Source organism: Pteropus medius, unplaced genomic scaffold, assembly GCF_902729225.1.
Source record: "Pteropus medius unplaced genomic scaffold, Ma_sr-lr_union100, whole genome shotgun sequence".
NCBI classification, from domain to species: domain Eukaryota; kingdom Metazoa; phylum Chordata; class Mammalia; order Chiroptera; family Pteropodidae; genus Pteropus; species Pteropus medius.
The window spans coordinates 4,294,015-4,320,089 of NW_024342471.1; the positions used below are offsets into that span (position 1 = coordinate 4,294,015).

The 26,075-nt window shown below is 41.6% G+C and overlaps 1 protein-coding gene across 1 annotated transcript in view; it reads right to left on the reverse strand.

The window, feature by feature from the left end:
• TGM3 (transglutaminase 3) overlaps nucleotides 1-26,075 on the reverse strand; it is a 96,028-nt gene that overhangs the window by 35,689 nt on the left and 34,264 nt on the right. Inside the window, exon 2 of the mRNA XM_039863907.1 lies at nucleotides 3,841-4,108. Within this exon, the coding sequence (XP_039719841.1) occupies nucleotides 3,841-3,856 (16 nt within the window). The 5' untranslated portion in view covers nucleotides 3,857-4,108. The remainder of the gene's footprint in view (nucleotides 1-3,840; nucleotides 4,109-26,075) is intronic.

The window sequence follows — 26,075 nt, forward strand, 5'->3', positions numbered from 1 at the left end:
CTCTGCCTGTGACTCAGGGCCTCTGAGTGGCTTTGGGGATGGGGAGCAAGGTGTCCCCTCCACATTGGGCCCAATGTCCGCGTTCACAGCCTGCCTTCCTGTCCACCCTGGGGCTCTGGCCTTGGTTAGCCCTTGGACAACATGGTATGATTAGGGGCACCGGCCACCCTGTAGTGGAAAGTCCCAGAATAACTTAAGTTGGCCTTCTGCACTCACGGATTACCAGCTGCAGAGTTGACTCTTGAACAACTCTAGTTTGAACTATGCAGGTCAATGGAAAAAAATTCACTTATAAATGGACCTGAGCAGTTCAAGCCCATATTGTTCACAGGTCAACTGTACTTTGTGCAGGACACGGCCAGGCCCTCTTCCCCCACCATCATCCCCACCCATGGCCCAGGCTGCCCTCCAGTGAGAGGCACAGTAACTGAACCCGCGCTGATTCCAACGAGAACCTTAAATTGGGAGCTGGGTGGACACAGTCCTCTCAGACAAACACAATTAATCTGATGGTCTCCTGGGTCACACCTGATAACCACTCGCCTTTATTTTCCTGTTCCTTCTGCCCAGAACACTCCTCACCCCACATAACTACTACTGACCAAGCATGATCGGCCTGTGAATTGAGGGAGGGCAAAGACTACAGCCATTTATCTCTGCGTTCCCCACTGTACCTACAGTGGCTCCTTTCCCTAGCTGTTCAATAAGTAAATTTATTCATTCCAGAGTAGAAGCTGAACTGGGAACTGTATGTGTGGCAAAGTAAAGGGAAGGAAGGTATTCACTTATCCTCCCTGCCTTTGTTAAAATTGATGTTCTCCCAACTGGCCATTGTCTACCTTCTTTTGTGACCTCTGAACGTCTCTGATTGGTTTAGATGTTGAGCTCTAAGAGCTTAACTTTTCATGAGTCACAGGCAGTGATATGCCAGGCCCTCAGGATGTCAAGCAGGACTCACAGAGGGCAGGTATGAGGCTGCTCGTGGGCCCACAGTAGGGCCTGCAGAATGATGTGATGATATGTGCCCCCAGGGGGTGAGCACTTCTGGGGCCTATTGCTCTCTATCCCTGGTTTCCTCTCATGGTGAGAGTCATCAGTACTGGGAGGAGCCTTAAAGTCCATCTGTTTTAAGCCTTTCATCTTGCAATTGGGAACTTTTGGCTTGGAGGTGGCAGGGAATGCAGAAGCTGCTGGTAACAGAGCTCACGTGAGAAACTAGGTTTCCTATGCCCTGGATAGCACATGTGCTCATGGATGAACTCAACTCTGATAGCAGGAAACAGTGGGAAGGGCACTGCTGGGACCTAGCTTGTCTCTGCTATCAGCCTTCTAAGTGACTAGTAAGTCTCTAGCCTTTCCTGGAACTCTCCTTTTCCTGGAAGAAGGGAGATGGTCTAGGTGACAGCTGACATCCTCTCTTGCTAAAGTCTACAGGATCGGAAGCTCTTCTTCTTAATGACCTCGCATATTGCTGCGTGTTCACAGGAGGAAATGGGGAACAGGGATGGGGGTCCAGTTTTGCGGCCACCCTGTCCTGGTCTTTGTGATTCCTGGAGTAATCAACGTTCACCTTTTGCGTCGTGCTCAGTGATTTCTTTGGCAAACCTTCCTGCGGTTCTAACCGCCATTAATATTTTATAAGGTTGATTCATGCCTTGTTTGGGTTTGGCGATGCTGTCAGCGCACCAGGCTGAGCACCCAGGACAGGCAATAATTAGCATGCTGCTTAGCAGGGGCGCTGTCTAACAAGAGCCCAAATCCTCGACAGTGACCATAGAGCTAAAGAACCTGCACTTCTTGTTCTTTTTCACCGACCTCCCCTGACGCTGCTTGTAGGGACAGTTGTTGGCACACCTGCTCTTTCTGTTACTGGGAGGTTTCGGCTCATCAAGGCACTTTCAAAGAGGCTGCCGGTGCTTCTGGATGTGTAATTTACTTAGAAGCGTTCCAATGCTGCTGAAGGTTTCTTTTAAATCAATTTACAGGCTGTCGTGTTCTCACTTCCTTGTAGCTTTGAAATGCGCTTTTTTTCACCTATGACACTAACAGCTGTTAAAACTGCATTGAGAAACACGGGGAAGCAGGTATCAGCTGGCTTGACATGGAAAAGCTTATCCTTTTATCTAAGGGGATGTGAACTCCAGCTGCAGTGAATATCCTGCCCATTACTCAGGACTACATCCCCAATACGTTTTACCCCTGGAACCATGCTAGAGAGACTAGGCAGCCACTGAAAAAGAATAGAACCCTAGAATACTAAGATCCAGCCTTCAGAGCCCAAGCTGGACACTCTGGCCTAGGAGAAGCATAGGCTTCCCGTAAGGGCCTGGCAGAGAAGATGCCGCGCACTCACCAGTCATGTTGTACCTTCCTCTGCTTCTTGGGGCTCGTCTGAGAGTGGCAGGAAGAAGTGGGGAGACAGGCTGCTGGGGATTGCCTTACCATTTATAGAAGCCTCTCCTACACACCCCAATTAAGATTCTAATGAGGTGGGCGAGGCACCAGGTCATTCCTGTAGTGCCTGTAAACTTTTCTCTTACGACATACTCTTGTCACCCAATGGAAGGGCATCCCTCTTATGCAAGACCAGCTTGGGGAGAAGAGGGGAGAGAAGAAGAAGAGCCTGCTTTTATAATTTTTTTCAAAGATGAACAACACTCTGGATTGTGAGGTTTAGAGAATTTTGTCATGCTTTTCTTGCAGTATCGTGTCTAGAGCTAGAGCTGAGAAGTCTCTGAGCACTGTCTCTGTGGAACCCAGAGGCAGAAAATGGCTTAGTCCTTTCTCACTACACATACGTGCTGGTGGTTTCTACCTGCACGAAAGGTGTGAGATGCTCATCACAGCTTGCCGGAGTTGGAGTTAGAAACACTCAGTTCCAGCGCTGGCTGAGCTATCACTGAACATTGTCTGAGACTGGGTATAATCACACCCACCTTTTCAAGCTGGCTAAGTAGAGGGAATAATCAAATGGGGCGATGCAAGACAAAACGCATGGATGTGTCCCATAATGGAGTAATTCCAGAAACCATCTAGATTCAAATGCCAGTTTGATTCCAGATTTGGTGAGGGATGGGGTGGGGGAAAACTATTCTTTTTAATGTGGCAGTAGGGATAGCCACTCATCTTATAGTGGCGACACGGTTTCATCTGGTTCTGCCACATGCTCTCTGTAAGACTAGAGGGTAAGTCACAGACCTTCTCCAGATCCAGGTTCTGCATTGGTTAAAAAAAGGGGGGAGAGGAGACTTTGAATTCTACATTTTGCTTGCTTATGTGTTGTTTTAAGGGGATATATTTTTCAACAGATCCTATTGTGGATATGTACAAGTCCCAACATTTCCTGTGACAGACAAGAGAGTTAAAAAGATGATAATGCTTCATGACATAGCAGAAGTTTCTCAAGGCCTCCCTCAGAGCTGGCGTGGGAATGAAGACCTAGCACCATGATGACAAGATTAGGTCTTTAGGGAAAAGGTGGAAATGTTGAGTCTTCAGAAGGATGAGGCTGAAATAGATGGATGGGTCAGAAAAGAGGAATCTGCATCTCTCTATCCTTGGGGCTCTCACAGCATTTTGTACATTATAGGACCTCTGCTACCATCTATCTCATTGGAATGATCTGTTTATGTCTACCCCCAGCCCCAGACTGAGCTCTTTGAAGTTATAGGCTGCATGTTATTCATATCTTCTCAGAACCCAGCATGGGCTGGCCACATGGTGGAAGCACACGCTTTTTTGAACATGTAAATTCATCACTCACCGTAAAGATGGAAATAATCACTGTCAATTTAGTGCTCACCATGGGTGGGCACTGGCGAAACACTTCTTATATATTACCTTTTTTCATCTTCATATCAATCCTGTGACATAAGTACTAATATTATTGCTAGTTTTCATGGGGGAGAAATAGGTTAACCTGAATCAATGCAACCAGGAGATTCCCATTCATATGTGAGCAGCTCCAGAGTCTGTTTGCTTAACCTGGAGGTTGGCTGCTTAAGTGAAGTGGGATCTCAGTGTTCCCCAGGGCTCTGGTGGCTCCAAGAGAGATGGCTCTGCACCCATGCCAGGCAGAATGTGACCACGGTTGGTTCTGGATGATGACCTAGAAGAGAGCAGAGGGTAGACAGGTATGCGGCAAGGGTCGTGGCTTCTGCCATGGCACTGGTTGTGAATCTGGGAAGGCTGTCCTTACGTCCAGTCAGTCTTTCCAGAAACCTTGAGAACTGTGGGAATTGAATGGGATGAATGGACGTGAAAGTCTCCTGCGTACTCTCAAGTGTGTTATAAAGAAAAGGAGTTTTAATTATTATTATTACTGTCGTTGTTGGCCTAGGAACCAAGAGGAATTGGACCTTGGGCATTTCTTTCAATGGCTTAGCAAGGCCGCCTGCAGAGGTGAGAGGGAGGTAATGCTGTCCTTAGAGAGGAACCTAAGATTGTATAAATGTAGATCCAAATTCTGGCTCTGCCAAGTCACCTCACCTCTCAGGGTGGCCACTTCCTCATCTGCAAAACTGAGATAGAACTACTGTGAGAATTAAAGGATGGGGGCAGACATAAACAACCGTGGTCACATTCTGCATGGCATGGGTGCGGAGCCATCTCTCTTGAAGCCTCCAGAGGTCTGAGGAACACAGAGGTCCCACTTCGCTTAAGCAGCCAACCTCCAGGTTAAGCAAACAGACTCTGGAGCTGCTCACATATGAATGAGAATCTCCTGGTTGCATTGATTCAGGTTAACCTATTTCTCCTCCATGAAAAATAGCAATAATATTAGTACTTATGTTATAGGATTGATATGAAGATGAAAAAAGGTAATATAAAGTGCTTAGCACAGCGTCTGGCACTGCCTAATGCAATGTTAGTATTTATCTTATTAGTATTCTTATTATACTCCAAGAATTCCACAGTCCTGAGTGTTGCAGATTTTGCAATGGGTCGCACAAGTGTGGGCAGTGGGGCCTGATTACTGACCACGTGGTCATCCCTTGGAAGGTCTGTGGCTGATCAGCCTTGATCCCAGGGGGTGTGGAAGGAAGATGTCCACGTTGGATTCAGAAGACCCTAGCTGAGAGCTGAGTTCTGTGGCTTGCCCAGTGTGTGATCTTGGAAGAATCCTTTCATTTCTCTGAGCCTCAATTTCCTCATCAGCTTACCCACACACCTCCTGGGGCTGAAGTGAGGGTCAAAACCTGAAAACTGTGGGTATGATGTTCCTTCACAGACAGGATAGTGTTGCACCAATGGGGCCCGGCTTCCCCCCTCTCCCCTCTGCTGCTCCAGCCAGCTCCCTCGTAGCTTGCTAATTTCTGAGCAACAGGGCCCTGCCTCTGCTGCCCAAAGAGACTGTCCTGAGTCAACTTCACGTTAACTGCTAGAGAATTGCGCCACGGCCCCAGCCACGGCCCTAGCCACAGCCCCAACCTGCAGGCAGGCCATAATTTGCACATTATGTCACAATTTTAGCTAAATGATTTTCATTTCATAGGTGGAGTCACCCAGCTACAGCACAGGATGAAATTCCTGCTTGGCCACACTCTGCCCCTCGAACTCCAGTTAAGATGGAACATGCAAATATGGGCTTTTTACAAAAGAAGACGCTAATTGATCTTTGCCTTTTTTTCTCCCTCTAATTAAGGGATTTACAGTTGCTGAAGATTTTGCAACATTGGAGAAGCACAGAATCTCATGAGAAGTCATCGGCCTAGCCTTTCTCCCAGCACAAGAATCACCTTTCCTGACACATTCCTCTTTTAATTTTTAATTTTTATTTTTCAATTAGAGTTGACATTCAACATTACTTTATGTTAGTTTCAGGTGAAAATCATAGTGGTTAGACATTTATATAATTTACAAAGTGATCCCCTTGACTAATCTAGTACCCACCTGGCACTATATGTGGTTATTTCTATATTATTGACCATATTCCCTATGCTGTACTCTACATCCCCATGACTATTTTGTAACTACCAATTTGTACTTCTTAATCCCTTCACCTTTTCACCCAGCTCCACAACCCGCCTCCCTTCTGGCGGTCACCAGTTTGTTCTCTGTATCTATGAGTCAGTTTTCATTTTGTTTGTTTGTTTATTTTGTTCTTTAGATTCCACACATAAATGAAATCATATGGCATTTTATTTGTTTTTCTTTCCAACACATTCTTCTTAAAAACTCCAGTGACATGGAACTTACATCTCTCAAAGCAGCCTGTACTTGCACTAGAAAATTCTGGCTGTAACATTCATTTCTGGGGTGATTCTCTTTGAGGTGTATCTTTCCCCATTTCGTAGGAGCTCCGGGAGAGCAGGAACTTTGTCCGTATCCATCACTGTTCCATCTGCAGTGCATCTTGGTGCTGAGGGCATGCAATGGGCTCTTGGTAAATTGGGGTTAAAGTGCATTGAAGGAATCCTCGTTTGAACTGAGAATTTGTCTCCTAGAACATATACCTTGATCATTGTCAGGCAAAGTTTTCTCTTTTCTAAGTTAAACATCAGTTTCTTCAACTGTTCCCGATGAGTCATGATTTGAAGCCCTCTCACTATCTTAGTGAGATCATGTTACTCCCCTCCTCTGAAACCTTCAATGGCTTCCCATGGCATAATACAGCCCCAGTTCCTTAGTCTGGCATTCAAAGCTCTCCAGTGTATGTTCAACCTTAATTGTATTATTTTCTACCACTTCTTTATGAACTCCTATTCAGCAAAAACACGTCTAATCATTTTTCCTAGAACCCAATATGATCGTCACTGCCTGTACACCTATTTATACAATGCCCCTGCTTGGAACACCTTCCCTATTTCTTCCGTATCCAGGTCTCATCTTTTACCAACGCTAAAAGCAAGTCTCCTCCTCCTGATCATTCCACTGTGTTGTGGAAAGAAGGTTTGCAATGAAACAAGCAAACTAGGTTTAAGTCTCAGAGATACATTTTAACTTACTGGGAGCACATATTTTTATAATCAGACAGACCTTGAACAAATCACTTAACCTCTCTGAGCCTAAGGTTATTCCTCTTAAAAATGGATATAAGGACATATCATTATATCCTGCACCTCTTACCCTCTAGAGCTTTCTGGGGAATCATGAGATGACATACATAAAGCCTCTTTGAAAATGACGAGATGCATTGACTTCCCCACGATCTAAAGCTGTTGGTGACAAATTTCTTCAGGAGGGGAGTACGCAAGTCTGCATGGCTGGCCACCATTTCCTGATGCCAGTCTCTGCGCTAAGAGTTTTATATCAGTTAACTTTTAAGCCTTGTGACAACCCTATGAAGAAGATATTGTTATTCCGTATTATAGATAAGAGACCAGAGGCTTAGAAAAGCTAAGTACTATGACAATGTTATATAACCAACAAGTAGCAACAGTAGGATCTGAACCCAGGTCGACCTGACAGCAGAGGTCCCCATGTAAGCTGCCTTGTTTCTGACGAATCCTCCAGTTCAATGAAACCCAGGTCTTTCTGGGGCTTTTGTTCAGAAGACTGTTGTTACCGATACTGGTAATGATCGTTTAATAATTCAAGGCTGTACAGGAAGGCAGGGACCCGCCAAGACTAATATCAAAGTCTCGATTTTAATGTGTTCATGCCTAAATTTTCCACTCCCACCCAAAGAAATGAATAAAACAAAGAAAAACCTCGAAGGAAGATTAGGTGTGAAAAAGTCCCTTACAACTCATGTCGGTGTTCCTTTCATCAAATGCCTGCTTGTATGACATGGGTGATCACCATTGAGATACCCCGCTCTTGAAAAGATAGACAGGGAGCAACGGAGCTTTTTTTTGAAAGCCAGAAACTGATAAGAACTAAAAAAAAGGTGTATACCACTCAGAGGGAGTGATTATTACAGATTATGGAGATAAAGAAGAGTGATTTTTTTTTTTTTTTTTTGAGGATCAGGCATTTCAAGCATACCCTGAAGGAAAAGATAAAAGAGAAAGGCATTTCATGGAGGAGGAGAAAGAGTGGAGGAGAGCATGCAGCTGCCTCCAGAGAAGACCTGGAGCACACAGCATCCAGGAACTTGGCTACGGGCCAGAGAGGCCCGGCTCCACCCAGAAACAGAATGAGGATGCTTAATCCCGGGGCATGGGGAAGGTAAATCGGTGGTCAGCCTTGGCTCACCACGCATTGGAGGCCTCTTGATGGAAGAGTTGGTTTACTCTGCCAAGCTGTCGCTAGGCTATTTGCGGGCATGCAGTGGAAAAACCAAACAAAGAGAAGAGAAGAAACCACAGCCTACCACCTGTGGGCTTCAAGGCTATACCCGGAAGGTATAGTGGTGGTTTCCATAAAGGTGCTGTCACCAAGAGCACACTATGGAACAGTGAGGACAAAAGGCTGGTCACCTGGGTTGCGTAAATTCTCAGAGGGGAAACAGATCAGATAGGTCATCCAGCCCAACCCTTTCATTTTACAGATGAGAAGCCAAGGGCTTTAGAGAAATGATTTGCCTAAGAGCACAGAATAACTGACCTGTGTCTCAGCCAGAAGAGCATTTAGAGGTCTTTTTGTCCAACTTCCTCCTTTTACCCAAATCACCTGGTAATGCAGGCTTTTTAGCTCTCTGAACCCTGCTCTTCTGCTATATCATTTTAGTTCCTTCCTTTCAGTCAAGAAATTCATTGCAGAAAAAAGGCCTGAATGATTGGGCCTGCAAGATTAGGGAAATATTTTTCACCGTTACCAATAGCAGCAAATATTATTGACATCATTAAACATTTGTCTGATTATCACAAAATTTGCTTTTATATTCATCATTTCACCTGATCCTTACTCGGCTCCTAGGAAGCAGATTTTAGTACAACTGCCCCATTATAGGAGAGAAAATGGATGCCCAGATAGGTTGTGTGTCTCAGCAAAAGCCAGACTCAAATCTAAAATTTTGGATTCCAAATTTTATACTTCTCCACCTCATGTTAGGCACTAATAAAAAATGGGTTTACACAGATGTTCATAGCAGCATCATTCATAGTGGCCAGGATACTGAAGCAACTGAAGTGTCCTATGATAGATGATTGGATAAAGAAGCTACAGTACATGTATACAATGGAATATTACTCAGCCATAAGAAAAGATGAAATACTAGCATTTGTGACAACATGGATAATTATGCTAAGTGAAATAAGCCAGACAGAAAAAGTTGAAAGTCACATGATATCACTTATATGTGGGATATAAACCTAAAAGCAACAAATGAACAGAATGAACAAATAGAGACTCATGGACATGGACTATATAGTGGTTACCAGAGGGTAGGGAGGAGAGGGGAGGGAGGAGGTAGATGGGGAAAAAAATTTAAATCATTTCTTCAATTAAAAAAATAAAAGAATAAATAAATGAGTTTAAGAAAAAAGTATGTTCAAAATCATATGTGTGCCGGATGCTTTATAGTAAGTTGTAAGCACAGTGCTTTGCTGTGTTTTTGTCACTTGACATAGCATAAGCTGTTTGAATATAAATGTGATTTATGAAGAAACCTAAAAGTTTGGGAAGGGGTGAAGAGCTGTCCAGGAGAGCATTATTAAGTGGGGAAAGTTAAATACTAAAATGTAAACAGTTTATGTGATGTGATTAAAAGATTATTTTGATTTTTTATGCAATTCCGTATTTTCTCAAAATTTTTAACCACTAGCACATATTTTTATAATCAGTCAATGTATTGCCATTTTTTAAAAAATTGACTATATTGTTACAAAAATATGTTAATTATATATAGTAATATACGGGTAGATTTTAAAACTTTATGTATAGGATGATCCAATTTTGACATAACTTTACGGCAAATGTAGGAATTTTAAAAGCCCTAGAATGTTATATGACAAAAAGTTAGCGTTCCCTGATTTTGCTTTACTGTATTGTCTGGCATCTATAATGAATATGTATAAGTTAAAGAATAAGAAGCAAATAAAGGGCATTCTCAGCAGAGAAAAGGTAAGAGAGCAGCACACTGAAGAGGCTTGAGCTGCCCATCGAGCTTAGTCATCAAGTTGGTCTATATCTGTTCAAACAAGGCAGCTATGAAGGTGGGCAAAGAGTACCCTTTCCTTCCTGATTTGATCTTGTTACATACTGAATGCACTAATTAAAAACAGATAACTTATTAGTGAATTATTTTGCAGTTCAAGTATTGCTTTTTGGCTGGTTTTGATTGGCGATTTTGGTCTTCATCAAATTTATCCAATATTCAAATTCTTTAATTCTCAAAAACAAGTTGGAATTTCCCATATAACAGATTTAGATCTTAGTTTCACGCATCCATTTTTTTTTTTAAAAAAGCTATAAATTGCAGAGGGCTGAGGCTTGTTCTGGCATGACATGGGCCTTTACAGCAAAGAAGTTAAAAACCTTAAACTGAAGAGTGACTTGCCAATGATGCTAGAACTCTCTCTCCTGGAAGAGAGTTAGGAAGATAGGAGGGGAGAAGTTCTCAGAATGGCTCTGCTCATCTCTCTGGAATGTAAGGTCTGGGAAGTCCAAATAAATCATGCTCTTAGAGATGGGGAAATATTCATAGGACTTGTGCACAGGGAACATTAGAAGAAAATGGAAATTTAAGTCAATTACAACACAGGACCAAATAAAGAATTTCTTAACCATGGTCTACTTCCAACAGCCCCAATTTCTTGGCCTTGCTTCACCTTCTGCTTTGCAGTAAAGCAATGAAGAGGACATCCTTGGGCTCAGAGTCCATCCTCGATGATTACATTTGGGTGAAATTGGAACATTAAATTAGGTACCTGGAAACTTAGGCTCTAGTTCTGGCTCTGTCACTAACTCACTTGGAGACTTTGGGAAATGAGAGTTTGATCTAAATCAACAGGTCTCAACCTTTTCTTCAGCTCCCACACCATTACATGTTCTACACACACTCATCAAAAACACCTCTCATTGGACACAGTGATTGTCGACTAGCGTGGCCGCCTCCATCCAGTCTCTGACCTTCCCTGAAATCTCTGAACCAAATGATCTTCATGTTTCACACTTAGTTTTAGGATTCTAGATTTACCTTATCATGAAAAGAGCCTTGAGAAAAATAGACACGATTATGCTTGTATAGACTTGTATGTTCTCAGACAATATCTGGAAAGATGTAAGAGGAGATGCTAACAGTGGTTTTTCTCTGGGGAGGGGACCTATGAACCCAATAGTTAAGGAAACAAAGAGACTGACTTTTCACTGTATACTCATTGAATTTTTCTACTGAATACATATTGTTAGGAATTTCAGTGGGCTGCATGAAACAGAGACCTTAGGAGGGATGACACAAGCAGAGAAAGGGTTTTATTTTTCTTACTAAATGAAAAGTCTGGGACAGGCTGTCCAGAGCTGGTACAATGTTATAAGAAACCCAGACTTCTTCCAGCTCTCTGTTCTACCATCCTGAGATTGTGGCCTGCCATGAGCTCACAGCTGCTATACCTCCAGGTAAGACCCCTGCATTTCAGTCAAGAAGGTGGAAGGGCAAAGAGCATTGCCTACTGATTATGATGCATTTAAAAGCTTTTCTGGAAGTCTGTTTCAGAAACTTCTGATTATATCTGGTTGCTTAGAGCTGTGTGGCTCTGGACCTCTGGCTGCAAAAGAGGCTGGGGAATAGTTACTTACTGAACATATTGTCATTCATGTAACAAACACTAGGGTGCTGTTAGTAAGAATGGAGAGAATGGATAAGGGGTTGATAATTAATAGTGTCTGTCAAATATGTATTGTCTTTTTTATTGTTAAAACTTTATCTTTTTAAAGAAGTTTTAGGTTCACAGCAAAAGTGAGGGGAAGGTACAGAGATTTCCCATATTCCTCCCACCCCCACACATGCGTCCTCCATTATCAACATCCCTCAATAGAGGGTACGTTTGCTACAATTGAACATACATTGACACATAAGAATCAGCCAAAGTCCATAGTTTACATTAGGGTTCACTCTTGGTGCTCTACATTTTGTGGATTTGGACTAGTGTATAATAACATGTATCACCATTATAGTATCATACAGAGTATTTTCACTATTCTAAAAATTCTCTGTGTTCTTCCTATTCATCTTTCCCTTCCCCAGTTTCTGGCACCTACTGATCTTTTTACTGTCTCCACAGTTTTGCCTTATCCAGAATGTCATATATTTGGAATCATGCCGTATGTAGCCTTTTCAGATTGGCTTCTTTAACTTAGTCATATGCATTTAAACTTTCTCCATGTCTTTTCATGACTTGATAGTTCATTTTGCTTTAGTGCTGAATAATATTCCATCGTCTAGATGTACCACAGTTTGTTTACTCATTCACCTACTGAAGGACATTTTGATTGTTTGGCAATTATGAAAAAAGCTGTTATAAAATCCATGTGCAGGTTTTTGTGTCAACATATATTTTCAACTCCTTTGGGTAAATACAAAGGAGCCTGACTGTTGGATTGTATGGTAAGACTATGTTTAATTTTTGTAAGAAACTGCCAAACTGTCTTCCAAAGTACCAGTTTTTATTCCCACCAGCAATGAATGAGAGTTCCTGTTGCTCCCCATTCTCACCAGCATTTGGTGTTGTCAGTGTTCTGAATTTTGGTCATTCTAATAGATGTGCAGTTAAAAACATGTATTGTTTTAAAAAAAATAAGAGAGAGTATTTTGTTTTTTAGAGAGAGGAATATAGGTATATATATATATATAGGAGAGATATATATATATATATATATATATATATATATAAAACAAAAAAGCCTTGAAATAAGGAGAGAAAATAGTCATAATGTGAGAGTGACTGCATGAATGGTGGAGTGGGGAACTTCACGAATTCCCCCAGCAAATGAAAACTCTACTCCTGGTAGATGATTCTTCCTCTAGTGACTGTTCATCTGTGTCATGTAAGGGCTGGGCCATGACCTGAGAGAATCTGGATTTTTGAGATATTTAGTCCCATGGTTTTGGTTTTGGTTTTGTCTTTAACATCATGACCTACTTTTAAGGAGAACAGCTTTGGTTATTTTAGGACTGTAAAGCCCAGATTCCTCATTATGACAGAAAGCAAGAAGTATGACCAAGAATTGAGATATCCAGGTGTAGGTACTTATTATTTTCTTGGGTGAGTCACTTTCCTTCTCTAGATTTCCACTTCTTTGGGGATAAAAGAAGCCCATTTTGGAAATAGGAAGATAATTCAGGACTGTCCCAAAGACTCAAGAGTCATAATCTGACTCTTCTGTCCCCAGAACCTTCCCTTCCTGTGTTCTGTTTTTCTCTCTTCCCATAGTTAACTCTCATGCTCTCTGTCTTTGTCTCTCTGTCTCTGTCTCTCTGCCTCTTTCCCTCTTGTGTCCATTAAAATGTTTATTCCTGAAAAGCTCTGGAAGACATGTCAGAGTGTGTTGGATATGAGGACTTCGCATAGTTGGTTAGAGCTTCTGATATACATCAGAAGCTGAAATATGTCAAAAGACTTAGGCAAAAAGAATGTCTTCTTAGGGGAGCTAAGAGCTTTACCTAGGAGGAAACAAGGGTAGAAGAGACGATTCGTACATGAAAGAAAAGTTAATTTGTAGAGCTGAAATAGACTTACAAATTAAGTAGGTAGATAAGTAAGTAGGTTTGCTTCCTCCCTCATTCCTCCCTTCCTTCCCTATTCTCTTTTCTTTCTACTCTTAAGAAAGGAAGGAGAAGTCTCTTTCAGTGCCTGCCATGTGCCAGCCACCATATTTGGTTCTGTATTAACTCAGAGTTTCCCATACTTCTGTCATTCACATAGCTTATTTATGGGTTCTGACATATCTACACACCAGCCATAACCATTATTTACTTAATGATTTTTTAAAAAATCAACACTCTTTTCTTTTTTTGCTTTAACTTACATGCCTACTCTATCCTTGTACCAATTAATAACATCTATAAAAGGGTTTAGTATGTTACTTGTTTTTCTAATGCATATTTAAATAAACATGTAACTATTAGAATTTAAAAATGTTTGTCTCCCTGTGAGAGTCACATGTACCACACTTCAGGATACATATAGATTAACTCATGTGGTCTTCACAACTACTCTATGAGGTAGGGATGATTGTCCTCATCCTACACACAAGGAAATGATCAGAGGGGTTAAGTGTCTTGCCCAAGGTCATGAAACTAGCAAAGGCAGACTAAGACTTGAAGACTCTTTTGTCTGTAAGGCCTGTGCTCTTTCTCCTAGCAGTGTTTTACAGTGGGAGAGGAAAAAGAGTAGTACAAAGAGGAGCCCAATTCACAAAGATTCTGATGCATTTGATCCAACCAGCTAGTTCAGTCCCTACAGAGAGCAAAGCCCATCGCCCATTTCTGCCTCCCTAAAGAACTCCTGGTTTATTCTGCCATAATCAAGTCCCATGTCTGGCACAAATTTGGTGCTTGATTTGTGCTTGTCAAGTTGTGGCTTTGCTCCAAGGCTAGATCCTGCAACGGCTGTCTTGGTGCCAAGGCTCCTAGAAGCCATCCTGAACCTTGCCCTTTTTGCTTGCCATCATGAGGCAGATCATCACCTTTGTTTTAGCTTCTTGCCCAGGCAAACAGGCCAAGGCTTTGACCTCAAGTTGGGACTTGGGAAGGGTTTGCTATTTTAGGTAGTGGATTTATGACAGTGGGCATTCATTCTGGAATAGTTTAAAAGCTTCTTTCACCCTTTATTTTCACACTACCACTGAGAGAACACACTTACTTGCAAAGAAGGGCAGGATTCTCTGATTCCTCCTCATTTGCAATTTTATCTCGGTCCTGCTGGGGTGTGGTCCTCTCATGAAACTGAAAGAACACTGTCAGGATCATATGAGGACTTTGACGCAGCATTCCCCTCTGCTACATTCTCTGCCTTGCCAGTGGCTGGCTCTGAGTTTGGGGGCTTGGAGGTAAGAGGTAGAAGAGTATCAGAAGTAACAGGGCAAAGGAGCTAATATTCATTATGGGCCTACTATGTGTCAAACACTGTACTAGACACTTGATATCTGTTATCTCATTTAATACTAACAACCTACAACCTTAACAAGTAGGTGTTATGTTCATTTTACACATGAGGAGATCCAACTCTGAAAAGTTAAGTAAATTTGTAAGGCCACACAGCTGCTAAAAGACAGAACTAAGATTCAAACCCAGGTCTGCCTGACTCCAAAGCCCCTGATCTTTTCACTATATCAGGTTATTTTATCTTTAGAGGACTTGGAAATCATATAGTTCGGGACTTCCCAGGTTATATGCTTCACAACACCAGTTTCTCAGATAAGAGGAGGAAATCAGAAGATTTTGGAGAAAAGTTGATTTAAATAAAATTAAATAGATGTTTTTACTCTAGGACTTCTCAGAGGCTTCAATATTCTAATATGTATGTGACTCTCCAAGAAGGATCTGTTACATGACACATCAACCAAATTACCCAGGGAGACTGTTTATTTTCCTAAAAAATACCCAGAAAACCAGTGTGCTACAGAACAGTTTGGAAACTTCATCCAATCAGACTCTCCAATTTTATAAAAAGGGAGGCAAGAAACTTGCCCAAGTAATATGACAAGCTGAAGCAGGGTAATTCCAAATTCCCAACTCACTCCTATCCTGGCTTCTTGTCTCAGTAGAGAGAGGCTCTGCCCATTTCATTAGTCATTAGGAATGAGGTAAATACTCACGTGTGCCAGGCACTGGGATAAACAAGACACAGTGGAGAGGCAGCCACATGGCAGTGTGGTGGTGGCATTGATGAAGTTGTGCTAGCACGTGTGACTACCATTGAACCAGGCTCAGGGGACGGGACAGTCTTCCTTGGAGACTGAGTAGGTCAAAGGACTCTGCCTCTGCTAGGTGCCAGCACTTCTCATGAGAACCTGAGTATCTGTCCCCTGACCCACACACCCATTGTAAAAAAGCAGGGCCATTTTAGGACCCCACCCCCATTCACATCCTCAAAATTCTTTCTTCTCTCCTGACAATAAAATAAGCAATTGGCAGAGATATAGATTCCTTATTACTTTTGCTAACAGTGATTGAAATCCCTCTATAATGTAAGTTAAGCAAATTCCTGGGATGTCTGACCACAGGACAATCACAGAATAGCTGGAATAGATCTTAGTGGCTGGCTAATCCAAAACGACACTACCAATGGGGAAAGTGGAAGCTGGAAGCTGAAATCTCACAGTCTTTGAGACCCAGCATGGTGCACCCACACTGTTTGCTAGAACCTACAGTGTAGGTTCAATGTGATACTTAAGCTATTCGAGGTGGAAATAAAAATATAGCATTTGTGAGCCTTCATCCCATCTGTGGGAAATGGATGAAGGAAGGGAAGTGCCATGTCAAGTGCCCTCCCGCAATGGAGACTTCATGGTAGATCCCAGAAAACACAAGACTGGCTGCTCCAAATTCTAGGAGGTGGGACCTTTTCAGCCTTGGCTTGTATGTCACTGTGTGCCTTTGACGGGATCACTTCCCCTCTCTGGGACTATTTCCTCAGCTATAAGAAGGAGGGAGTTGGGTTTGTGATGGTTCTTTTAGCACTAAAGTTCTGTGGATGTTCCATGGGAGAAAGCTTCATGTCAAAGGTCAAAGCATAACTGACTCCTGGCTGCCTCCCAATACCCTCGCTCTCCAGTCTCACTTTTTAAATCCCCGGCCATTCACTAGGCACATTTTCTCTCTTGAGGTTGTGGACCTCGTGTTCAAGAGACTCAAGGCTCAGGATGCACAGGCTGTGCTGCTGCCAGAGTATAAATTACAACTAACTTGCTGGGACAAGATCGAGCCTGTTGGGGCTGCTCTCTGAGCTGTGGGGAGGGAGAGTCAGCCCGCCCCTGAGGGATCTTGGAGAGCACGGTCCCTCACCCTCTGCTGGGTCCACAGCCACAAGCTTGGGCTGGGACCAAGCCCTCATCACTGTGGTGCTCAGGTACTGACATGGTGCTGCCTGTTGCCTTGACAACACACAATAGACCCAGGCTGTGGCCCCTACCAGTGCTAAAGGTTCTAGCCCTGAGATCAAAGTCCATCTTTCTATCCTCCACTCCCTCCCCACTTAGTAAGCATTTTCTGACGTCAGAGGTAAGTGTCAAGTAACCATCGTGTAGGAAGTGCCCTCTGCAGTTCAGACTATCTCTGGAGTCCAGTTTTCAATACTGAAATTTGTCTAGGAGGATGATAATGGGTCTGGAAACCCAATTCTTCTTGAAATGTTTTAAGGGACTTCCCTTGGGGTGGACATATTTAGCTTAGAGATATTTAGCTCCATGGGACTGAAGCAGCATAATTTCAGTCTTCGGTGCTGGATGCGCTGTCACGTGGAAGAAAGATCACCTTTGTTTGGAATGGGCTGCAGTGTCAAAGGACTTGAGTGGCAGTTTGGGGTTCAACATAAGGACAACTCTTTCCAGAACTCAGAGGCAAACAGTACTTGAAGGGATGTTGGATTTCTGCACCACTCATGGACAAATGGAGGCTCAATGACCATGACAGAAATGTTTGGAGACTGTTGGCAGATTAGCCAGGGCCAAGGGGGTTACATCAAATGGTCAATTTAAGGTCCCTTTCAATTTAGAGCCTTGAATTCTGGAAAATTTCTGATAAAAAGATACTTGCCCTTCTCAACAGAGGTTGTCTAGTAGTGCCTGAAACCTTCCTGAAAGAAAACAGTTTGTACATTTCCCCAAACACCTCTGGATTTACAGAAGCCACTTCCTTTCCCTCGCCACTGACTCTGCCACTCCTCCTTTGGGGCTTAGTAATAAACACTTGGAGTTCTAAATTTCTTCTACAATTTCTCTCTTTAATCTTGAAATTCTTGGAGAAGAAACAAGCACTGTCTTCTCTGTTGAGGCATCTGTGCCATAAACTGGGATCAGTACCAGGTGTCGCTTGAGTTTTTTTTTTTTAGTATATGCGTGTGTGTGTATATTTATATATTTTTCCACTTTCTTTGCCAAGCTGGCATTATTTTATACTTGTGATTGATGGTTCATAAATTAATCCTTCTGCTTCGGTTTCTTGATGAGATGATTAGAGGTTTGGCTACTGTTCACTGCCATCTTCGCTCTGCCTTGGGCTGTTTGGGAAGCGAAATGCCAATTTGGTCTTTTTACTGCTCTTCCAGAGATAGTGAGTAATGATTTAATTTACAGAAATGTAAGTGATTAGGAATGATTGGAGAGACCTGAGATTCCCCCAAATCCTTACTTCCTGAGAAGAATGATGATTTCTCCTAGGGACTGATATTCTATGATGTATGTTCAGAAACCAGAACTCAAAGGAGAACTGATAGGAATATGATTAGACTTGAACTCAGAAAATATGGGTTTCAGTCATGGTTTTCTCATTGGGACAAACCACTCAAACTCTTTGGACCTCAGTTCTTTCATTTGCAAAATAGATTCATTCTTTCATTCACTCAACAAAACACTACATACAAGATGTAATAACTATTCTCTATGCATGGAATTGCTATACATCTAAATTGATTGAGATAAGTCTAAAAAAGTTTCATAAATTATAGCATGCCTTGTGAAGAGAAGGGGTTACCATATGTAAGATGGGATCTAGCCTATTTTCTTTCTAACGAAGCCCATGTGTTCAGTTCTAGGAAAGTGTTTCTTTACAACGTTCCCACTTCTTTTGTGGTAGATAGCACAACAGTGAATGAGAACAGCTATTTTCCTTTCCTTCCATCCTATCCCAAAGTGAAAAGTCTAAATGCATTTACGAGAGAATGGAGGCCAACCTCCTATGCTTGAGTTCTTTTCAGTTGGCTAACAGTCTGCTTAACTTCTAAGACCTCTCTAGATACACACTCTTTTAAGAAGGTCTGTACATGCACTTAATTGTATAAGGCATCAGGGCTGTGCTCCTGTTCTGGGGAAGCTGAGGAAGGCAACAAGATATAGTGATGATAAACAAAAACAAAAACAAAACAAAAACCATTGCTCTTATGGACGTCTTTGCCATTCACTGCTAGCCTCTGTTTCCTTATCTGTGAAGTGAGGATTTACAACACACAACATACTTCCCATGCAGAGCTGCTGTGATGCTCCAATGAAACAATGTTGTGAAAGAGCTTTGCAAAGTTAAAAGGCCATGTACCAATGTCAGGGACTGTTTCTCGGTGCTTACCACCTGAACTTGAATTAGCAATTGCAGTGTCTGCCTGTGTATCTGCTTCCTGATTACCAATGCTGGCTTGGGCTGCAACCACTAGTGATGGTATCTCATTTTCTGATCATTATCTACTTAATAAGTTTCCAACACTTCTATTTTCTAAGAGTCAATCTCTTTCTTTCTAAATACCTATGTAGAATCATTCTCCCAACACAGGAGTTGAAGACTGATTTTACCTGATAGCCCCAGCTGTATGGCTAATGCCACCCTGTTCCCAAGAAGTCTGACTCTATTTCCTTTTTCTGTTTAAGCAGCAATCATTCCTAAGTTATGGCTACCTACAAGTTAATCAATGTGACTTTATTTCCAAGCTCTAATGACTTTATTAAGACAGTCCCAGCACCACTCCTTGCAACACCTCCTAGGCATCTTCCCACAGTTAACCTACTGACAGACAGGAATGATCACAGCATTTATAAAGCACTTGGTGTCATAAAGGAATTATGACTTGTTTTATTGTTCTCCCTTAGAACCTCCCTAAAAGGATGGTCAATAAAACACTGGTGAAGAAATTGGGATCCTGAGTGATACCATCAACATGACAAATCACTGTTTCCATGGATAAGACATGTGATTAATTCTTCCAATAAAATCCTATGGGGTTGATTGAGTTTTCACATTAATAATAAAGGGATTGTGAGAGCTCCATCAACGCAATCAATGAAAGTGATTGGTGTTGAGTGCCTTTCAAAACTCCACCAGTAAGCTAATGATTTCCAGATGTATTTTCCTCCAGCAGGTACAAACATTCTTTCCCTCCTATATGAGTATTCTCTCAAAGGTGGAACATGGAGCCTGAGGCCCTGAGAAGAGAAGTGACTTGCCCAAAGTCATTGAGTACATTGGCTGTAGAGCCAAGACCACAGCACTTGACACAAAGTAGGTGCTCAACGTATATTTGATGAATGAATGACTAAATGAACCCAAGTCTGGTACATGTTTTTCTCCCTCCACTATACTCTACAAGAAACTATTTAGGTCCCTGCCATGTTTTCTACTCTTCTGAGATGAAGTAACTTCTTTAAGGCCAACTGAATCTCAGTCCTGCACTGTCCGAGATGACAGCCACAAGCCACATGTGGCTACTGAGCACTTGAAATATGATAGGTCCAAATCGAAATGGCTACAAGTAAATCCAAAATTCTGAAAGATTAGCATGAAAAAATATTGTAAAATATCTCACTGTTATTTTTTATATTGACTACATGTTCAAATGATAATAGTTTGTATATACTGGGTTAAGTAAAATATTATTAAAATCAATCACACTTGTTTCATTTCTAATGTGGCCATTAGAAAAATTTAAATTCTCTTTGTGGCTGTTTATGGCTTGCATTTGTGGCTTGCATAGTTCTATTGAACAACACCGTAATCTAGTCTATAAAAGTTTTAGAAAAAGAATTATATACAAATTGTTAACCTTTCAAGAAAAATTATTTCTTCAGGCTAGCCAAGAACCTAGGAAAGAAAGGTAAAGGTAATTAACTTCCTTTGTGACAAAAAAGAAAGATCTCTTTTCTCCACTTCCCTAAAGTTTCAATAGCGCTCTCCTTAACCACATAACTGAAAAGCTGAGAAGTCCACTGAGGTATTGACAGGTGGTTGGATGGCTGGCCAGCCAACCCAGGAAGCAAGGCATCTAATCAGAAGAGGCACCGTCCCAGTCCAAATTGCCACAGGCTCAGAAGTCTAGAAGTCTTACCGTGAACCGGGGATCACATTTTTGGAGTATACTCTTGGTGAACAAGTTTTAACAAAAATAATTACCGTAATAACTAACACTTTTGTAGCACTTGCATTTTATAAAATACTTTCACATATATCATCTTATTTGATTCTCATAATAGTTTTTGTGATATAGGCATTATTATTATCCCATTTGACAGATAAAGATACAAAACTCAAAGAAGTTAAGAGGCTTGTTCATGATCATATGGCTAGAAAGTGGTAGATGTGGTTTTAAACCCTGGTCTCCTAATATAGGGCTTTAGCTTTTACCTCAGGGCACTTCAGAATCTAGCACGTGAGCTCCGACTGCCCTGACCTAGGGTTCAGTAGCCCCAAGTTTCCCCTTCCTGCAGTGCCTCTCTAGTGTAGATCAACAGCGAAGGAGGAAAGGAAAGATGTAAGAAGCAGTAGAGAAGAAAGAAAGCCAGGTAAGGAAATATACATGCAATATCTTGAAGAGAAACTTTCCTGTGGCATACCATAATCCTCCTTGTAATTGTCGTTTATGCCAATACACACAAAAAAGGAAGTGCTATCATGACCAAATCCTTATTGGTGGAAGTCCTACCTGCTGCTGGGCGGAGTTGGGTATTATTATCTCTATCTAAGAGTTGAGGAAACTGAGGCTCAAAGGTGTTAAGTCAAATGTTCATTCCACCACCCTAAGTTGGTTTGTGTCTCAATATACAAATCACATGTATTTTTATTATTCCTATTCATTTTTTGTTTATTCATTAATTATTTAATAATTACCTTGATTATTTATATCCTAATTTCTTTGGGTTTACTTTGTTTTTTTTTCTTTGCTTTTAAAATAGAATGCTTCAGGTTCTTTAAAAAAATCTTTGTTTTCTAATAAATGCACTTAGGTTATGAATTTTCATCTAAGTGTCACTTTTATTGCATCCATGGGTTTTGATTCTTTCCATTGTGTATGATAGTATCAAAATCCATTTCATTAATATTTACTTTATTATTCAGCTCTAAATACTTTATACTTTTCATTAGGTTTCCTCTTTAACCCATGGGTTATTTGGAAGTATGATTTTTTTACTTTCCAAAAATAGTATCTATGTTTTGAATGGATAATATGTACACATGGCACAAAATTAAAGAGCTACAAAAAAGTATACATTGAAAAGTCTCTCAAAACTACATCTGCATGATTCCATTATGTGACATAACAGAAAAGGCAAAACTATAGGGAGAAAGAATAGATCAGTGGTTGTCAGGGGCTGAGGGTGGGGGGAGGGGTTGGCTCTAAAGGGACAAGAGAAAATTCCGGGGGGGAGGGGGGTGATGGAACTGTTTTATACCTGTATGGTGGTGATTGTTACTTGGCTGTATGCATTTGTCAAAATTTGGAGAAATGTATACTAAAAAAGGGTAAATGGCACTGTATGTAAATTATACCTTAATTAAAAAAAATTAAGCCATCTCCCGTTTGCACCAGGAATACTCACCAGCGGTGCTTGTAGCTGTAGCATTTATCCCTAGATAATTCGCACATTACAGTCCTAACCTAACCCCCAAAGTTTGCCATACATCTCTCACGCTTTTCAGAGAATTACGTCAAAATAGATCTGGTGCAGTTGAGACAGCTCATTTGAACAGAAAACAGATGCCACATGATCTGAAAGAAAGAATTGCAAAGGGAAAAACTGCAGTTAGAATCTGTGGTGAACTTAAGGCACTGAAGTGATGTGACAAGAAGGTGACAATGGTTGTCAACATTCCACAATGATACTGAGATTGAAGTAGACAATGGAAATGGAAAGAAAACTAAGAAGCATCTGTTACTGTGGATTATAATGAGAATATGGGAGCACTGGACTCAGCTGATCAGATGCTCACTTCTTAGCCAACTGAGCATAAAAGGCACAAGTTTTGGTATAAGAAATTTTTTCACCACCTTCTAAACATTACAGTGCTGAACTCCTACATCCTGTTCAGGAAAGACAATCCTGAGCACATGAACAGCTATGTAAACTTTAGACTAAAGTTGATTGAAAGAATGCTGGAAAAGCATCACAAGCCAGGGCAGCAAGGTACTCGAGGTTGTTCAAGCTCTGATATCACACCTCTTCACCTGTCTGGAAGACATTTCCCAAGAACATACCACCCACATCAAGGAAACAGAATCCAACTGGTCACTGCAAAGTTTGCTGCTTACATAGCGACAAGGATGGCAAGAAGATCCAGAGAGAAAGGCAATATTTTTGTGCGAAATGTGATGTTCTGCTTTGTGTTGTTCTGTGCTTTGAAATTTACCACACCAAAAAAATTATTAAATACTGATCATCATATACATTTCTGTTACATTAGGATTAGAGACAAGATCTATTTAGAAATAACTCTAAGAACAGTTTTTATATTTTATTTTCACATTGAAAACCAGTCAGATTTGCCTCAGGCCCAAAGAGCGTGTTTATTTAAAATTAAAGTAATGTTGGCAGTGAGCTGCAATTTTTTTTTTCTAAACAAGAAATGGGTTAAAGTCTCCTTTCCTTCTCCAGAACTCTAATGGCAGTTTTCCCATTCATCTCCAATGTGCAGTCATGTTTTTTTCTCCCCGTACTGGAACAACCTCTGAGTTACAAGGAAAATTCTAACACTATCTAATTTTTCTAAAAGTCAATTTGCAGAACAATATTTTAAACGAGGACATATCCTTCACAAATCTCCATATTCTCAAGTGATTCACCGGAAATAAATGATTTTGAACGCACACATCCCTATACCAGAGAGCTCCTGGAGCTGTTAGAATCTACTAGCATTGTCTGGAAAGCTTAGGGACTCCAGTAAAGTTCAGTACCCACATTTCTAGGTCACTGCTTGAATCCAGCTAAAAAAATCAAGTTGGCATTGCTTAAATCCTGGACATCATCAGCTCTGCTGTGACATCACCTAAGTTAGAGTTAAGCAGTCATAGGAGAAGTTTACTAAAATGGCATGATTATAATTATCCATAGCCAAACCAAAGCAATCTTCTTGCCATTAATGTTGCAGGGTTGTGATAGGATTAAACAGGAATGGGTGAGACACACAATAATAATTATCCCTCCTTAAGTCTGTATACAGCAGCAGATATGGCAAAAGAAGGCCCTACTACAGGAGGACTAGTTATTAATGGAGTCTTCACCTTAATCCAGAAAGTATTTAAAGATGCCGAGTCCTTGCTTAGCCATTAAATGCACAAATGTTGATGGAAAAGTGAATATCTTTAAGCTTCAGCTTTCTCATCTATAAAATAGAGGAAATTCCATCTATTTTGCAAATTACTAGAGAGACTAAGGGAGAAGGTACATAGAGATACCAGCCACAATAACCGCTTCAATAACAACTGTGTTTGTCAAACGAGGGCTGATTCTCCTTCTGTGATGATGAGGATACCCTTTCATCTTAGTCCCTTGAGGGCCTGGAGGACCAAAAGAAAGTATCGAACTATGAATTCCCAGTCAGCATCATATCAGCATCACATGAAATAATGGATGGATAAGGACTTTAGACCTTATAAAACACTGTAATGTCATCAATACTTCCCTTACACACCCACATACACCTTTTAACCTGGATAATTCAAACCTGTCCTTCAAAATTCAGCCCAAGTACCAACTCCTCCAGGAAGCCTTCCCACACCGCAGCTGCCTGATGTGAGTTTAATGGCCTTCCTCTGGGCTCCTAGAGCCTCTCACTCTACACTGTGTTTGCCTGTTTGCTTGTCTGTCATCTCCTCTGCTATGGAGGCTAAAGGTCAAAGTATATATCTTTCCTATTTGCTTCTCATGGCAGGTATGGCGCTTGGTGCAGTGTGGGCATGTATAAGTGTTTGTGGACAGATTCTGAGTGATGAAATTTAAGGTGTTATTAAGGCTTATCTCACTGCTTTCACAAGGTCTTTCCTCATCTTTTGACCCAACATAATCTTATTTAATTCAGAACAACCCAGAGTATTTTCTGTCTTCTTCTATCATGGAATTTGTAGCAAGTCACCTCACTCTCTGGCCTGATGACAGCAACAATACCCACTCTGAAGCTATGAGGAGACTTTGAAGGGATTGAGGAAGAGAAGCTACCAGGGAGAAAGGCTTCAACTTTTGTTTCGTTTTCTCTACCTACCCTTATTTTTTTTTGTGGCACCAGGGACACATTTAGAGATGAGTTAGGATTAACCCTCAGCCGTGCATTCATTTCCTTCCCTCCTCTGGAATGACTGACTCTCTGCAGGGTTGACTTCTCTTCTGTGGAAGTCATTTGATCCTTCCCACTGGCTTCCTGTGGGTGACATATACCTTGGTGATTTCCCAGAGTCTTCTAGAAAGTGGTCCTCAAGTCTCATTACTCACTGAGATCACTGGAGAACATTCAATGACACATCTCTGCAGCCTCACTCCATAGATTCTGATTTTATCAATGTGCCATGGGACTTGTGCATGCTCCAACTTACATAGGTCATGGCTGGGACCCCTTTAGAAATGTGAACTAAATGGTCCCCAGGAAGCCTCTAGACTATAACCCTATAACCCTATATGTTTAAGCATGTAGCTCCCCAGACATGTAGAATCTTAGAAGTTGATGCTGAAATGGCTATTAGAAGTCAACTGGCCCAGCCCTCTAATTCTCAGATTGGGAAACTGAGGCCCAGAAAAGATATGTTATGTGGCAAGACCAGGACTTGAACCTGGGTCTCCAAACCCAGTTTAGTGCTTCTTCCATTAACCCAGGCTGCCATGTGGGATAGTGCATAGCTCTCTGCACCAGGGGATTGGGTGGGGAGGTTCTTAACACTACTTTCAAATGAACTACTAAGGCTCAGAACAAGTCTACACTAACCACTGCAGAAGCCTACACCTCCCATGGGCTTTGGCCAAAGCTGTTCATGGCTGTTGTCCAGACACTCATCAACAGAAAAATTCCGAAATCACTGAAATTAGAAAGGGATGGGTTTGAACACTAACTCTACCAATCATGAGCTGACTGACCTTGAATAAATCACTTCTGTGAGCTCCAGTTCTCTCATCTGGGCAATGAATAGTTGGTGACACAGCGATGACAATGCTGCCCAAAATAAAACGTGAGAGTCAGGCTGGTGTCCTCTGACGCCCCTCACGGCCCAGCAGTCATCAAGTCCTGGTGATTAATAAACCAATTTCATTCATTCCCTCATTTCTCTCCAACCCCACCCCGGATGGACACA